The 15,257-nt window shown below is 45.2% G+C and overlaps 1 protein-coding gene across 2 annotated transcripts; it reads left to right on the top strand.

Moving 5' to 3' along the window:
• Window positions 1-206: 206 nt before the first annotated feature.
• On the top strand, window positions 207-9,989 carry LOC309556232 (phosphatidylinositol N-acetylglucosaminyltransferase subunit Y). Of its 2 annotated transcripts, none has more exons than XM_082258637.1 (2): window positions 207-307; window positions 9,494-9,989. In XM_082258637.1, exon 2 carries the CDS (start codon window positions 9,674-9,676, stop codon window positions 9,887-9,889), a length of 216 nt encoding a protein of 71 aa, XP_082114763.1. In that variant the 5' UTR covers window positions 207-307; window positions 9,494-9,673; the 3' UTR covers window positions 9,890-9,989. The 2 variants fall into 2 exon arrangements, with proteins under 2 accessions (XP_082114763.1, XP_082114762.1); XM_082258636.1 differs by lacking the exon at window positions 207-307 and adding an exon at window positions 314-523 and having other exon boundaries at window positions 9,494-9,778.
• The last annotated feature ends 5,268 nt before the right edge of the window (window positions 9,990-15,257 follow it).

Below are 15,257 nucleotides of genomic sequence, written 5' to 3'. Positions count from 1 at the left end.
AAAAAATCGGACGAGAAATTTCGTGAACATCATGCACTGTCAACTAAAAACGGTAATGACCGCTGAGCATCAGAGAGTAAAATCGGAGGATATTTCATCCGATTTCCATCAAGTGTGTACGAGCCTTAAGTCTCCCCCATAGTGATCAGTGCTAGACTGATAATGTACACATGTGATAATTGTTCCCTCCCCAGGACAAGGTTTCTGGGAACTGAGAAGTGCTGGCTCTGTTGCGAGTGGGAACATTTTAAAGCAGTGCACAGGAAGGAGGAAGTGGTGGAGGAGGACTGAGTGCAGTGAATCATGGGTAAGCTGTACTTGTCCTTGTAAAGTGGATGATCATGCTGGGGATGAGTGTGATCAGAGCAGTATGTAAGTCTCTGTCATTGCCATCTGTCAGACTGCAGCCTGTCCACACTGTGTCTGTCCTCAGAGCTGCAGATCAGCAGATTAGGAGCAGCCAAGTGTTTGACAGCAGTGTGCTCCAGTTCCTGGTCTGCCCCCTCTCCAGGAAAGCACTCAGGTAATACACACAGCAACCAATGTCTGTATCCTGTATGGCAGATCATTAATGTGTTAGTTGCAGACATGTTTCCTTAATATTTGCTTTCAGTAGGAAAAGCATTGTAACATAGTGGAAACATTACTTTTAGTCCTGTGCTAAGTTATAGTAGATGACTATTCCTAAAGATTTATAGGCTTCTCCTATTTGAGTATGGTTAGAATATGTCCCTGAATTGAAGTGTCTGTCCTGGGAAAACAGGCATGCCAGGTGGTCGTGCCAACCCAAAATCAAGCCACTGTAGTAATTTGCACTTTTTCTCCTTGATACCATCCAGGCATCTTTCCTAGCTATGTATACTAATCTCTGCACCTTTTATTTGAAATCCTATTTTCTCTAATTGTTTGAGGAAGTTAAAAATGGAGGTGTAGCTTCAAATGTTGGAGTGGTTAGTAAGGATGTTCTGAATTTCATTTGATGATCTTATTTTACAGAAAATCTGTTTTGTTTAACCACTTCTGGACCAGAAGATTTTCCCTCTTAACCGCTTGCCGACCGCCGCAAGTACATATACTGCGGCGGTTAGCCCTGGCCCTTCAAAGTGACGTATGGGTACGTCACTTGCCTGTCACTTCCTTGTGAGCCAATAGCGGGCGGGCGCACGCCCGCGCGCCCCGTTCCCTAGGAAGTCCGTGCGTGTGACCGGCGGACCCGATGTCCACCGGTCACATCGCGATCGTCGGTGGAGGGGGAGAAAGGCAGGCGGCTACTGTAAACAAGCCGCCTGTCATTCTCCCTGGTGTAGGAATGGAGATCATACGGTTCTACTACGTAGGACCGTTGATCACTGTTCCTACACCAGTAGCCATGTCCAATCACAGTTAGAATCACGCTCCTAGGGACACACTTAACCCCTCCTTCCCCAATAAAGTTAACCCCTTCCCTGCCAGTGTCATTTTGCAGTAACAGTGCATATGTATAGCACTGATTGCTGCAGAAATGTCACTGGTAACCCCAAAAGTGTCAAAAATGTCAGTCAAGGGTCCGATCTGTCCGCCGCAATGTCGCAGTACCGCAAAAAAAATCGCAGATCGCCGCCATTATGCTTTAAAAAAAACCCACCAAAAATGACAAAAATCTTTCCCTTAGTTAGTAAACGCAGTAACTTTTGCGCAAACCAATCAAAATACGCTTTTTGCAATTTTTTTTTTTTTTTTACCAAACATATGTAGCATAAAACAAATTGGCCTAAAATGTTAAAAAATTTAGATTTTTACATTTTTTTTGGGGAATTTCATATAAAAAATGTGAAAAATATTGTTATTTTTGCAAAATTGAGCCTTTTTTTTGTTTATAGCGCAAAAAGTAAAAATCCCACAGGTGATAAAATACCACCAAAAGAAAGCTCTGTTTGTGGGGGGAAAAAAGGACGTCAAATTCGTTTAGGTACAGCGTCGCACGACCACGCAATTTTCCGTTAAAGTCACGCAGTGCCGAATCGCAAAAAACCCCCTGGTCGGAATGGGTGTAAAATCTTTAGGGGCTTAAGTGGTTAATGACCAGGCCATTTTTTGCGATTCGGCACTGTGTTACTTTAACGGACAATTACGCGGTCCCGGCAAATAGAGCTTTCTTTTGCTGGTATTTGATCACCTCTATGATTTTTTTTTTTTTGTGCTATAAACAAAAAAAGAGTGATCATTCTAAAAAGAAATCTGCTACATATTTTTGGTAAAACAAAAGTCCCAATAAATATATTTTGATTGAAAGTTATCGCGTCCACAAACTAGGGGAAAAATGTATGTAATTTTTATTTATTTATTTTTTTTTTACTAGTAATGGCGGTGATCAGTGATTTTTTTTTTTTTTTTTTTTTTTTTTTTTTTAGTGGGACTGCAACTTTTCGGTGGACAGATCGGACCCCTGACTGACATTTTTTTACACTTTTGGGAGGACCAGTAACATTACTATAGTAATCAGTGCTAAAAATATGCACCGTTACTGTACTAATGACACTGGCATGGAAGGGGTTAACCCAGGGGCGATCAAAGGGTAAATGTGAGCCTAGGGGGTGTTTTCTAACTATGGGGGGGGGGGGGGGGGTGGGCTTGTGAAATCAACACAGAGACCTGTGTTCCTAAATAGGAGGAACTCAGGGGCTCTGTGTTGATAACTGAAAGAACAACGGTCTGCTGTGTTTACAACAGCAGACCGCCGTTCTCTCATCACTGGGAGCGATTGCATTTGCCCGGCGGCAATCATGCATGGGCGCCTGCCCCGTGGATCGGCTTTCCTGCTGGCTAGTGGGCACGCGCACTTCCAGGATCACTCCCGCGAACCGCCATACAGGTACGGCGATTTGTGGGAATCTGCCGCAGTATAACTGGGCGGCTGATCGGCAAGTAGTTAAAGTAGGATTAAAGCCTTCGGCCCCCCCCCCCCCCCACCCCCCGCTTTTTTTTTTTTTTTCCATTTTAGATAGAGTAAGGAAGGGTTAAATCTCCTGCCTGTAGAGATGACCTTAGGCGTGTTCGGGATCTAAGTCCCAATCCCACCAGGAAGCTGAGACTGCACACTGCCAGTCACAGGCAGTGAAGCATTTCCCGGTCTGTGTAGCTGTGGACCGGGAAAAGTCTCACTGCCCATCATTAGCGGTGTGCAGTGTCGGCTTCCTGGCGGGATCGGGCAGGTAGGTTGGGACTACAATCCAAAACACACCTCAGCCCATCTCTGCCTGCCAGTTGTTTGTGTTTTTTTTTTTTGTTTGTCCCATTTCCCTTCACTTCCTGTCTCATGGCCAAAACAGGAAGTGGGAAGAAATCCCTGAAAATTCCTTGAGGACCCCCAGGTCACCAGAACTAGTGTCCCCATTTGAAGATTTCCCTTCTATTACTTTTCTGGAGACAACTAAAAATTAGCAACTTTTGTTTTACTTTCAATGATAATGATAAACAGGACAAATGGAGAGGTTGAGTCTCCCTAACGGGGATGCAGACAGCAATAAAAACTCACAGGGGTTCTAATCCCCCCCAAAAAACAGAAATTGTATCATACTTACTGTCATTTTTCTTCCCTGGTGCCTATCCATGGCAGCATACATGTGTTCAGTATGCTGCCATGGAGGCACCAGATAAACAGTTTTTCTCTAGCGCTCATCGACAGACGTAGTCCTCGGTGATACACCACCTTCGGGTTATGTTACCTCCGCAGGAGCAGGACTAGACAGGAAATTAAAAAGCTCTGGCCACACCCTAGGGGCAGTCCCAGAGGGTATATCCTCTCTCTCTCTGCCTCAGCAAATCAGTTATTTTCTGTCTAGTTAGGAGTAAGGACCTAGACACCTTGCTGGGATCTTAGGTCCTGGCAAGAATTTTTTCTTAAAGGATTTTTTTAGACAGCTTTTTTCTCCAGTGTTCCTGTGAGATCTTCAAGCAAGAAAGCTGAACTGGGCGACGGGCTGGATGTTGAGATCCGGTGGTCACCCCAGTTCAGCCTACGAGCGCGTGCAGGCCATAGCTCCGCGCTGGGTCGGCCGCGACAAAGTCCCATTAAAGGACTGTCCACGCGAGTTAAACGTCTCGCCGAAACGCCAAAGACCATGAGTCACGGCGTCCGTATCGGTCGACAGCCCTCCCGCCCCGGTGGAGAGGGGTACTGTCAGGAGTTGGTGCCCGCCTGGTTCCGGTATGGTGAGTAGTATGTTCCCCCTTTTTCCCTGACGGGTTTTGTGGTGAACGCGGGCCCCTCTCTGTATGGTAAGAAAGAGTCCTTTCTATCCTATAACATGTCACAAATCCTCCTACTTTGAGTGTGATTTATGTGTGCAAAAGCCAGGAGGCTTGGCTTGGGAGCTAACAATCTATTGTATACATGTTTTAAAGATGTAATCTGTGGCATTCTGGGAATCTTATGGGTTAAGTATAAGCTACCTACCAGTCAGAAGCCACGGACATGTAGACTGCCTTCCAAATCAGATCTCCAGCTATTAGCAGGCCTCCCGAACGGCCACGCGGTCCGCCAGGGCCGGTACCGCCAACCACGCCATATCCCCATGCAGAGAGAGTGTTGTGTGCCCTGCAGCACACCGCTATTCAGTTTAGGCCGCCGCCATTTTTTTTGCTGGATCGCACGAGCCGCCATTTTGGCGTAGCCTCGTGTCTCCAGCATGGGGGCGGCCATGTTTGAGGTGATCCTACACCTCGTGGAGCTTGGGGGAGGCGCCGGAAGGCGTGCAGAGGGGCGGAGCCGCCTCCTTTCTTCCTGGGCAGCCAGCCAAAAGACTTCCTGTTTGTCAAGACAGCGCTGTAAGCTGTTGCAGTTTAACTCTGAGCATCAAGTGGTGAGCCTGGGGGTCTATCTCTCTCTCTCTCGATCGATAGGGATCCCTAAGCAGGTAACACTAAGGGGTTTTTTTGTGGCGCTGGGGGTCAGAAAAGGAAAAAAAAAAAAAAAAAAGTTTTTTTCTTTACTTTTGAATTATATTATCCAGGAAGTAACTGGAGTTATTATGGACCCTGCCACACATATTCCCCCACCTGTTTCCCTCGAGGGGGCCTCGGGACCCGCCGGTGCACAGGGTATAGAGTCATTTACAGCAATTTTGGAGTCTATGGTGGCTCGGGTGGAGGCGGCCTGTCAGGGACGGGGGTCAAGGAAGCGACCCCCGCCTACCCCTATACCATCTGACACCTCTGACTCAGATTCAGAGATGGTCACGGCAGTTGCAGGTTCCTCTGCAAGGGCTGTTATCCCAGGTAAAGCTCCCTCAGACAGTGAGGAGGACGCTTCTTCTCTTGCTATAATTCAGGAAGAAGCATTGGTGGACGCACTAGTTGTGGCAGTGCAAGAAACCTTAAAACTTGAGGCTTTACCGGCAGAGGCAACTGAAACAGAGAGGCCTTTTGGGACTAATAAGCCCATCAAGACGGCGAAGGCTTTTCCTGTACCTAAATGTTTTGGTAATCAGATTAAAGGAGAATGGGAGCATTCTAAACGTACCTTTACTATTTCCAAGCGTATTGCTAGACGCTATCCGTTTGAGGAATCCATCATTAAGAAATGGACGGTACCACCAGTCGTGGATCCGCCTATTTCCAGGCTGAATAAAGCCACGGTAAGGATCCGGTGGATCGAAAGATAGAAGCAGAGTCCCGCACTATCTTTTCTCTGATAGGGTCAGCATTTAGACCAGTAATCGTTATTGGTCTAGTTTCCCAGACACTTACGGAATGGGCGAAAATGGTACGCCAAGATCTTAGGGGAAAAGATATTCCCCAGGAGACATCTGATTTGATGGAACAGATCATACAAGGGCTACGGTTTATCTGTGACGCAGCCTTGGACACTACTCCCCTATTAGGGCATGCATCTAAGTTAGCAGTGATCCTCAGACGTGTGCTGTGGTTAAAATGCTGGTCAGCTGACCTAGGTTCCAAAAAGACCTTGACCAATCTCCCCTTTCAGGGGAATCGTCTATTTGGAGCCAACCTAGATGAAATCATTAAGGATGCCACTGGGGGCAAGAGCACTTTTTTGCCACAGGCTGCAAAAGCTAAGGGACCTCACAACAAGCGAGGACCTTTCTTTACCGCCCATAAAGGGCGCCCGGCTGGTACTAGCGGGAAAGGCAAGACTCCTCCAGGAGGGTTCAAGAAGGGGACCAACCCAGCCAAACCCGAAGCAAAGGAGTACACAGCCTGAAGGTGCGCCCCCACCCGGTTTCAGGGTGGGGGGACGTTTTCACCGGTATTCAGGACATTAGATCGAGCATCTACCACTACTACCGGTGCGATTCTTCCCTTCCAACATTTAAGTACCACAGGAAGCGGTAGTTACCGTTCCCTGAAAAGATCTTTTCCTTTACCTTTTCCTAAGATTAGTCCCGATACCTCACAGGAATCGGATCTGGTTGACCAGATAGGCCAAGTAGCCTCTAGTCGGGTGACTTCGGTCCCTGAGGTTCAACCAGAAAAGATCACCTTTCCTAATAACTATCAGGTATCTGATAAATGTGTGGGAACAGAAAACGACCAGACTTTCTCGGATGGTCGGGGCCAGATAGCTCTAGGGACGCCTGGTTCAGATCCAATCAGCGCCAGTGGTCCTAGAAATTCTAGGCTGGCCTCCTCAAGCCGGCCTGGCCGACTTGGACATGTTAGTCGCAGACGTTCCGTGGGAACTTCGTCTCAGGGAGTGTCTGTGGTCTCAAGGACCAATTTACCTTCGTGCTTTACAGTCGCTGGTTTTAATGGCCTGGCCATTGAGACCCAAGTACTGAAGGACAGAGGTTTGTCTACTTCAGTCATTCCTACCCTTATTAAAGCAAGGAAAGCGACTTCCAGCAAGGTCTATTATCACACATGGAAGACTTATATTGCGTGGTGCGAATCTTTAGGATTTCCTCCACGTACCTATTCGGTGACTCGAATATTGGCCTTTTTGCAACAAGGGGTTGAGCAGAAGCTAGCCTTGAGCACCATCAAGGGTCAAGTTTCAGCATTAGCAATCTTCTTTCAGAAGCCTTTAGCTACCAAATCCTTGGTGCGGAATTTCATCCAGGGGGTGCGGCACCTGGCTCCTCCAGTCCGCGCGCCCTTACCGCCCTGGGATCTTAATTTGGTTTTGTCGGTTCTACAGAAACCTCCCTTTGAAAACATCAGGGAGATTCCCTTGCTTACTCTATCCCAGAAGGTGGCCTTCTTGGTGGCTATTACTTCTGCTCGCAGGGTGTCAGAACTGGCTGCATTATCATGCCAGTCACCATACCTAGTGATTCATAGGGATAAGGTAGTACTTCATCCTAAGCCATCTTTTCTTCCCAAGGTGGTTTCAGATTTTCATCTGAATGAAGATATTGTACTACCTTCCTTGTGTCCTCAGCCCAAGCATCATCGGGAACATGCGTTGCATTCCTTAGATGTGGTTCGGGCAATCAGGGTATACCTGAAAGCTACGGAATCATTCCGTAAGACGGATTCACTTTTTGTGATCACGGATGGCCCCAGAAAGGGTTTGCCTGCATCTGCCGCGACCATTGCCAAATGGATTAGACAAACGGTGGTACAGGCTTATTCTATTAAGGGTCAGAGTCCTCCGTTCCCTGTTAGGGCGCACTCCACTCGAGCGCTCAGTACTTCTTGGGCCTTTCGCCATCAGGCGTCAGTGGTCCAGGTATGTAAGGCGGCCACCTGGTCGTCGGTACATACCTTTACAAAATTCTATAAAATTGATGTGACGGCATCGGCGGATGCCTCATTTGGCCGCAAGGTTTTGCAGGCCGCAATTTGAGGAGACCGGTGGTCTACCTCGAGGGTTTTTTTCTGTTTGAAAAAAAAAAAAAAAAAATTTTGTTTTCTCTTTTTTTGGTTGAGTCTCATCATTAAGGATGAGCATTGTAAACTTCTAGTTGGCACCGGTTGGGCCTTCTAGATTGGGATTTGATTTCATTTTCCCACCCCTCATTTGTGATACTGCTCTGGGACGTCCCGAAGGTGGTGTATCACCGAGGACTACGTCTGTCGATGAGCGCTAGAGAAAAATGGATTTTTGTAAAATCTTACCGTAAAATCCTTTTCTCTTAGCTCATCGACAGACGTAGTCCCCGCCCCTCTGTTTTGGAGTTGGGTTGGGTTAAATTCTCTAAGCACTGCTTTTTCACATAACTGATTTGCTGAGGCAGAGAGAGAGAGGATATACCCTCTGGGACTGCCCCTAGGGTGTGGCCAGAGCTTTTTAATTTCCTGTCTAGTCCTGCTCCTGCGGAGGTAACATAACCCGAAGGTGGTGTATCACCGAGGACTACGTCTGTCGATGAGCTAAGAGAAAAGGATTTTACGGTAAGATTTTACAAAAATCCATTTTTTCTTTAGTTGTACCATTAAACAAGATTTGTTGCGCTATACCTTTAAACAAATAATCTCAAACGGCGCAAAGCTAGTATAATACAAACACCACTGAAAAATTTAAATGTTAAAATCAAATATATATAAATTTAATAAAATATAGAAGTTAAGCAAATGTCCATTAAAACATATTCCTCTGTGTATCTACTTCAGTGTTCCACCACCAGAGAAACACACGGGTGCAGGTCCCCAGGGCTCTTGCAATCATGCATGGTAAATTTTGGATTCTATACCTTCTTGCTGGCACCTGGCTCTTACTTGCAGCATCCTGCAGATGTGTCCATGTACAGTTAGGGAAAAACTGATGGCAGGTAAGCACTACCACATGACGGGAGGAAGGGATGTCACCAGTCCCCTTGGATGCTGAGACACATAATTTCAGTGCCATCTATGGATAGGAAAGGGGTGGCAGGGGAGCACTGATAAGGTGAGTTGGGCGATCTTGATCCAGAGCTGTGCCCGCGAGCACCGGCGTTGCGCACTCGCTCTCTCTCTCCACCCTCACTGGACTCAGTGACAGCAGGGAGAGCCATTGGCTCCTGCTGCTGTCAATGAGAGAGAAGGGGCGGGGCCAAGCCACACTGTATGTGTCAGACACAGCACGGTTCAGGATCGAGCCCGTACGCGTGCCGCCATAGGAAGCGGCTTCCTATGGTGGCACGCAGAGAAGAAGAGGAGCCCAGAAGAGGAGAATCGGGCCTCCCTGTGCAAAATCACAGATCAGGTAAGTATAACACGTTGGTTATTTTTTAAAAAAAGAACCTTTACAATCCCATGCTGACTGCATGCTTGTTGCCAGGTCAGTCACTGTGAGAGGATTGAAGCCACTGGGCCAGCATCACAGGCAGGCAGCTAACTTTTCAAAAATAGATTGGCAATGGCAACTTCTGCATTCCTTCCAGGAAATCTTTTCTTCAGTGTTGAGCCATGGATGAGGCTATAATTTTTTTTTTTTTTTTTTTTTTTTTATAGCAGAATGGTATAGTGCTTGTTAGTTTTATAAACTTGGATTATTCAAAAGAGAAGAACAATAAGGGTAATGAGAAAACAATAAATCATGTTATCATTCTTCTCTGTTTTTGTGTTGTAGGTATGATGAATCCACCAATGAGCTAATTAATGATGATCTGGGCATTGCATATCCTATTGTAGATGGTATACCAAATCTGATTCCTCAAGATGCACGGATGATTCACGAAGACCAGAAGCCTAAGGAGAGTGATCAGAAATCAGAATAACCGAAGAGGAGTACTGGGTGGCCCTGGAAGCCATGTTTCTGTCCTTCCCCACGCTGACCGTGCTCGTCCCTCTGCTGTCACTGGCTGGTATTTTGTATTCTGCGTCTGTGGAAGAGGACTTTCCCAAGGGGTGTACCAGCACAGCCAGTGTTTGTTTCTACAGCCTCCTGCTTCCAATCACTTTGCCTGTGTATGTGTTTTTTCATCTATGGACATGGATGGGACTTAAGCTGTTTAGGCACAATTAATTACTAAATTGACTGTGCAGTTTGTTACTGGTCATTGTGGTAGGATATCTTTATGCTGGCCTGTAGCAATGCTTTCTAATAAAAGATGCCCTACAATGTAGATGCAGAGAGTAACTTTTTTTCTACAGAGTTGATGCATTACATTATATTTTTTAAATGCAGGCAGTGTAAGTACCTGAATTTTACCCTGACATCCCCCCTTTTGCAATCGCTGTATAAGGCTGGGTTCACACATATGCAAATGATATGTTGGTTTCCCTGCATCCAATTTGCATGACAGGCGACTGTGACCGGCTCTTAAACAGGCTTGGGTCGGCCGTGGACTGCATTCAAGAAAGGGTCCTGTGCATCTTTGGGTCTGATTCAGGTGCGAATTTATGCAAAAATTCTGACTTGATTCGCACCTGAACCCGTGAACAGGGACGCACCGGACCCCAGGCACAAACCCGTGGCCGCATATGTGTGAACCTAGCCTAACAGAACTCGTGTAGAGGGGAAGGGAGAAGCAACATAAAAGCCAATCAGGCGTGTTTTAGTGCAAGGAGCATGCTCATAGGAGGACTGAGAAGAAATTGGCTCATCAGTCTGCTGCTTCTCTTATTTTCTAGCATCAAGGTTGGGGTGGGGAGAGTGAAGTGGTGAAGGGAATATCAAACTGCAGCAGAGAAAGATATAGTCTCCCTCCTCTGCTAGTCAGGCCTGTGTGGTGTGGCAGAGCTGCTTAAATCTCAGGAGTGGACGGACAAATAAAACTACTTTTGCAACTCTTGATATGTATTTCATCTGTATATTTAGCTGTTTCAGCGTTCAGGTTTAAAAAGTGCGCACGTGTGTGTGTGTGTGTGTGTGTGTACGCAAGCATAGATGACTTTCATGCTTACACAGCACATTAATTCTTTAAATGTGATACTATGTAAATATTATGTATACACATATAATTGCAATATATACCTTCAAAAAAATAGTCCAGAAACCTGGGGTACTGTAAAATATAGATTTTGAAGGCAAGAGGGTGGTAGTCTCAGTGTCTAAAGAATGAGTCGAGTCACAATTTGTATATAAAGGTTCTGTAGGTTTTGGAGCACCCTGGCGCTTATGCATGTGGCAGCCATAAAAATTTGAACAGGACAAGAGAAAAATCCTAAAATCGAAATGAATAAACAATCGGGTTGATTTAGTAAAACTGGAGAGTGCAAAATCTGGTGCAGCTCTGCATGATAGTCAATCAGCTTCTAACTTTAGCTTGTTCAATTTTTAGTTTAGACAGACCTGGAAGCTGATTGGTCTCTATGCAGAGCTGCACCAGTTTTTGCACTCTCCTGTTTTAGTAAATCAACCCCAGTGTGTTCCTAATCACCAATCATTTAGCTAAATTAAACTGTCCTCTAAAATGTGTGTTTAGACCATACATAGATCCGAATTTGGGTGATTGAGCAGGGACCAATGTATGAGCATACAAGCAATGTAAGGGGAGGGTGGTTGTACAGAAGTCGATCTACCGATCCAATTCTGTTCAGCTGCCATGTTGGAATTTTGCTGATCAACGAATTCTAATAGGGTGAGGGGCTACAATAGCGCAGCAGGGAGGAAATTGTCTTTTTTTTTTTTTTTTAATTCAACCTGCAGGTTGACTGGAAAAATGACTCTTCTATAGCCAGCCTTAAAGTGGTAGTAAACTCTGTTACACCACTTGTACCTTCAGGCAAGACTATAATAAGGCTTCCCTATAGGAACTGTAAATGCCTCCTAAATATTTAGAGTGCATGCAGCCAGTGTCATCACCGGCACATGTGCTCTGCAGGTCCGGCTTACAGTGCCGAATCATCAGAGCCTGTGCCGCAAACAGCGGCTCCCATGTACATGTGCCCCGGGCCACTCATGTAGTGGGAGGCCACGAACCTGGAAGGAGGACTGGGAGGCCACGAACCTGGAAGGAGGACTGGGGGAAGATGTCATCCCTCTTGGCGGTGACAGCGCAGCACTGGAGGGCTTCATTCTAAGATACGTTTCTCATAATATGCTAGTATGCGATGCATACTAACATATTATGACATTGCCTTGCAAGGTAACTTTTTTTTTTTTAACCCATTGTTTGATTGAAAAAAAATAAATCACTGTGTGTACCCAGCTCTACAACTATGCCACTGAATACAGTATGCTTTCTTACTGCATACTGTGAACTAGTATGCGGCCTGTGTGTCAGATAAAGACAGCCTCTGTCTGAGCCTTCTAGCAAGGGATTTTTCCGCTTAGCCATTTCTCATTTCCAAAATGCTGGCTGCAATAACTTATTTGTTAGTGTTTGAAAACAAGTATGCAGTTGAGAAGCACACTTTGCTTCCTGCTAGGTTAGTTACAGAGAAACATATTAAACCAGAAACAGCCAGACAGTTAGAATTTTCAGAAGGAGGTCTGCAATGGATTTTATTGTTCTTCTAAGGCTGAACTGCAGGGAAAAATGAAAAACTACCCTTTTAGTGGTGCTTCCTGCAAGGGTTGAATTCATTTTAATCAAAGGTAGCTTTGAATACTGTTTCTACTTACCTAATGACTTGTTCCTGCAGGCTCCTCCTCTCAGTGTGACCAGTCCCCCAAACAAAGACGCTTCTCTTCAGCGCTCTGGTCAGCGGTTGCACTCTGATGTCATCACATCCGATGCAGGATCAGCATTGTAAGTGAGGAGGCAAAGGTCCACCCACAACCAAGAGTGGTGAGGAGAGCTGTGGCTGCTGAAGAAGTGTGGCACAAAGGAAGTAAAAACTGTATGTTCTAGATAAAAACAAGAATTAACTTTTTCCTTTTTATGGGTTCTGTAGCCGTTCCACAAAATGGGATAGGGGGTTTTAGCTTAGTGGTGGGGATCACTCAGATTGGGGTCACTAAACTTTTTAGACACGATAATCTCAAGAGTTTCCGATGGAATAAAAGAATAAAGACATGCACTGACCAGTGGTTCTCTGTGTAAAAAAAATAATTAGGAGAGGTCAGAAGGCAAAAGCTTGAGTTGTTGACAGGAAGTTTCTTTACAACAGTAGTGTGCAGAATAGGATCTCCAAACACTGTACACATAGCGATATTGTGACTACTGCTCAGACAGTGTATGTGATTGGGGGCCGGGAGTCATGTCCGCTTGTAGCAGTGGATCATTGGCGGAATCTGTCTACAGTTTGTACATGATGGTTTAATATACTGCTTCTATGGGTGGTCTATAGTTCTGTGGATCGACAGTGGATTACTGGAGGAATCTATCTAGTCTGTGCCTAACGTTTAAACACTCCGATTATAGACCATTGTAGTGAGGGTCTATATTATCTGGTAGGAGGCTGTGTGGTTGGGTGTTGGTGATCATACTGAAGCAGAAGATTCCCCCTCCCCTTTTTATTTCCACTGTGTCTCTATCTTTGGATATGGACTCTGTTAAAACTTAGCGCTGCACCAATTTTACATTGTTTTCTATTATTTATTTCACAATATTGTGTTAGCTGCTTACTTATACAACGTGTTACCACTTATAATTTCTTTTATCCTTTGCCAAGCGCAGCAGTTTTATTATATACTGTACACAAAACCTTGAAGAAACCGCAATATAAGACCTTGTTGGGGTTATTGTTCTGTCAGTCATAGACAGAAAACAGACTACATGGTGCATGAGATCGCCTAAAGTAGACAATTGCATAAAACCAAATGACTGCCTACTTTGATGAATCTCAATGTTCATTAACCAAGCATAGATGGTAATGTCCATTTGAGAAGAGATGGCTTAAAATGAGTCAGCATTGACCACATTCTAGAGAAAGTAAATAACTTTGTTGAAGCCATGCCCAAAGATTGTGGCTATTCTAGTGGCATAAGCATGGGTGCTTTTTGCCACATGGATAGTGGACTGCTACCTAACCAGATATCAAGGTGGTGGCAAGTAGGACTGTACATATAAAACAAATAATTGGTTTAAACTTGTGCTCAACATAACCCTTGTTTTTAGTTATTCTAAAGGCATGGGTCATAGCACCTGCAGCTCTGATGTGACCACCTCACTGGGGTAATGTGCGTGCAGTGAAGACTGGCATATCAATTCACTTGAGGCAATGTTGGGCGAGGATTACAAGCCTGACAATTCTTCTACTAATGCCCCGTACACACGTACCGATCGTCGGTCGACCGATCGGCCGTCTTTTGTCCCCAGGCTGTCGTGTCCGCTGAAAAGTGCAAAAGACTGCACAAGAATTTTGTCCGCCGACTGCAGAAGTGATGTCATGTGCTGGTTAACTTTCCCTGTGTTTTTTCTTCTCTGAGCATGCCCAATCTTGCAAATCTGCTGTCTGTCGGCCGAATTCTGTACTGACTGGCGAACAATCGGCCGCTCTGGTGTCGGCATACAAAAATTTTAAAGCCTGCACAACAGATTCTGTTCGGCCAAAAGTGCCCTGTCGGCTGTCGGAAGCATCATACTAACAAGCCGAAAATCGGCCGATCATTCGGCGGCCGAATCTATTCGGCCGACAATCTGCACGTGTGTACGGGGCATAACTCAACATCAGCAGCTTATCATGGAAGCAAAATATATAGAAGCAATCACTCACGCCAGGAGTGGGCCAATCAGACAAATACATGCTAACACGCTGCAGTCACAATAGAGCCCTCCAGTGGCGCTATCAAAAATAGTTTCAAATTGGTAACAGCACGTGCAAAACCTAAAAAAAATACGGTGAAAAAAATCAATAAATATGGTTGACCTAAAACTTCCATGAACTGTATACTCCTCCAATGTTCAAATACTGGATGTAAATCTCAAATAAAAATGCAAAATCCTTCTTGTGTCATGTGTTTTAACTAAAAATTTTCATGGCTGTGCGCATCACATTCCAATACATCCTTTCCTGCCTATGCTAGCCGGGAACATTGACAGGGTGACCCAGAAGTGACGTCATACACTAAGTGACATCAGTGTACACTAATTCCTCGTTTCCACTGAGCGGTACGGTTCGGTACGGTACGCAATTTTTGCCGTTTCTATTGTCAAAAGTTGTAAATGGTACCCTAATTCCGAACCGTACCATACCACTTTTTTGGTACCCTTTCGTTGGGGTACCAAGCACATTAGTACCGTACCAACAGGGTGGAGCAACACTGTTGTTACTGTTGAGCTTAGGTACTGTTGGCGGTGGAAACGCAAGCCTGATCAAGGTGTATTGTACCGAACCATACTGAACCGAACCGTACTGCTCAGTGGAAATGAGGCATAAGTGACATAAGGATATTAGTTTATTTTGAAATAATCATTCATTTAGAAAAAAATTCATTTTCCAAGCAAAGGAATAATACATTGGCTTGTATAACTGCAATTTATTTTAATGTTTGCAGTAGGGAA

This window comes from Pelophylax lessonae (assembly GCF_965119305.1).
Source record: "Pelophylax lessonae genome assembly, chromosome: 1".
NCBI lineage: Eukaryota > Metazoa > Chordata > Amphibia > Anura > Ranidae > Pelophylax > Pelophylax lessonae.
This window is presented reverse-complemented; position numbering and strand designations above follow the sequence as displayed.

Bases quoted from the DNA above. Each gene is read 5' to 3' on its own strand.
- LOC309556232 (XM_082258636.1), top strand. From the start codon at position 336: ATGATCATGCTGGGGATGAGTGTGATCAGAGCAGTATGTAAGTCTCTG. The intron at 524-9,493 runs GTAATACACACA...TTTGTGTTGTAG, and splicing joins CTCTCCAGGAAAGCACTCAG to GTATGATGAATCCACCAATG.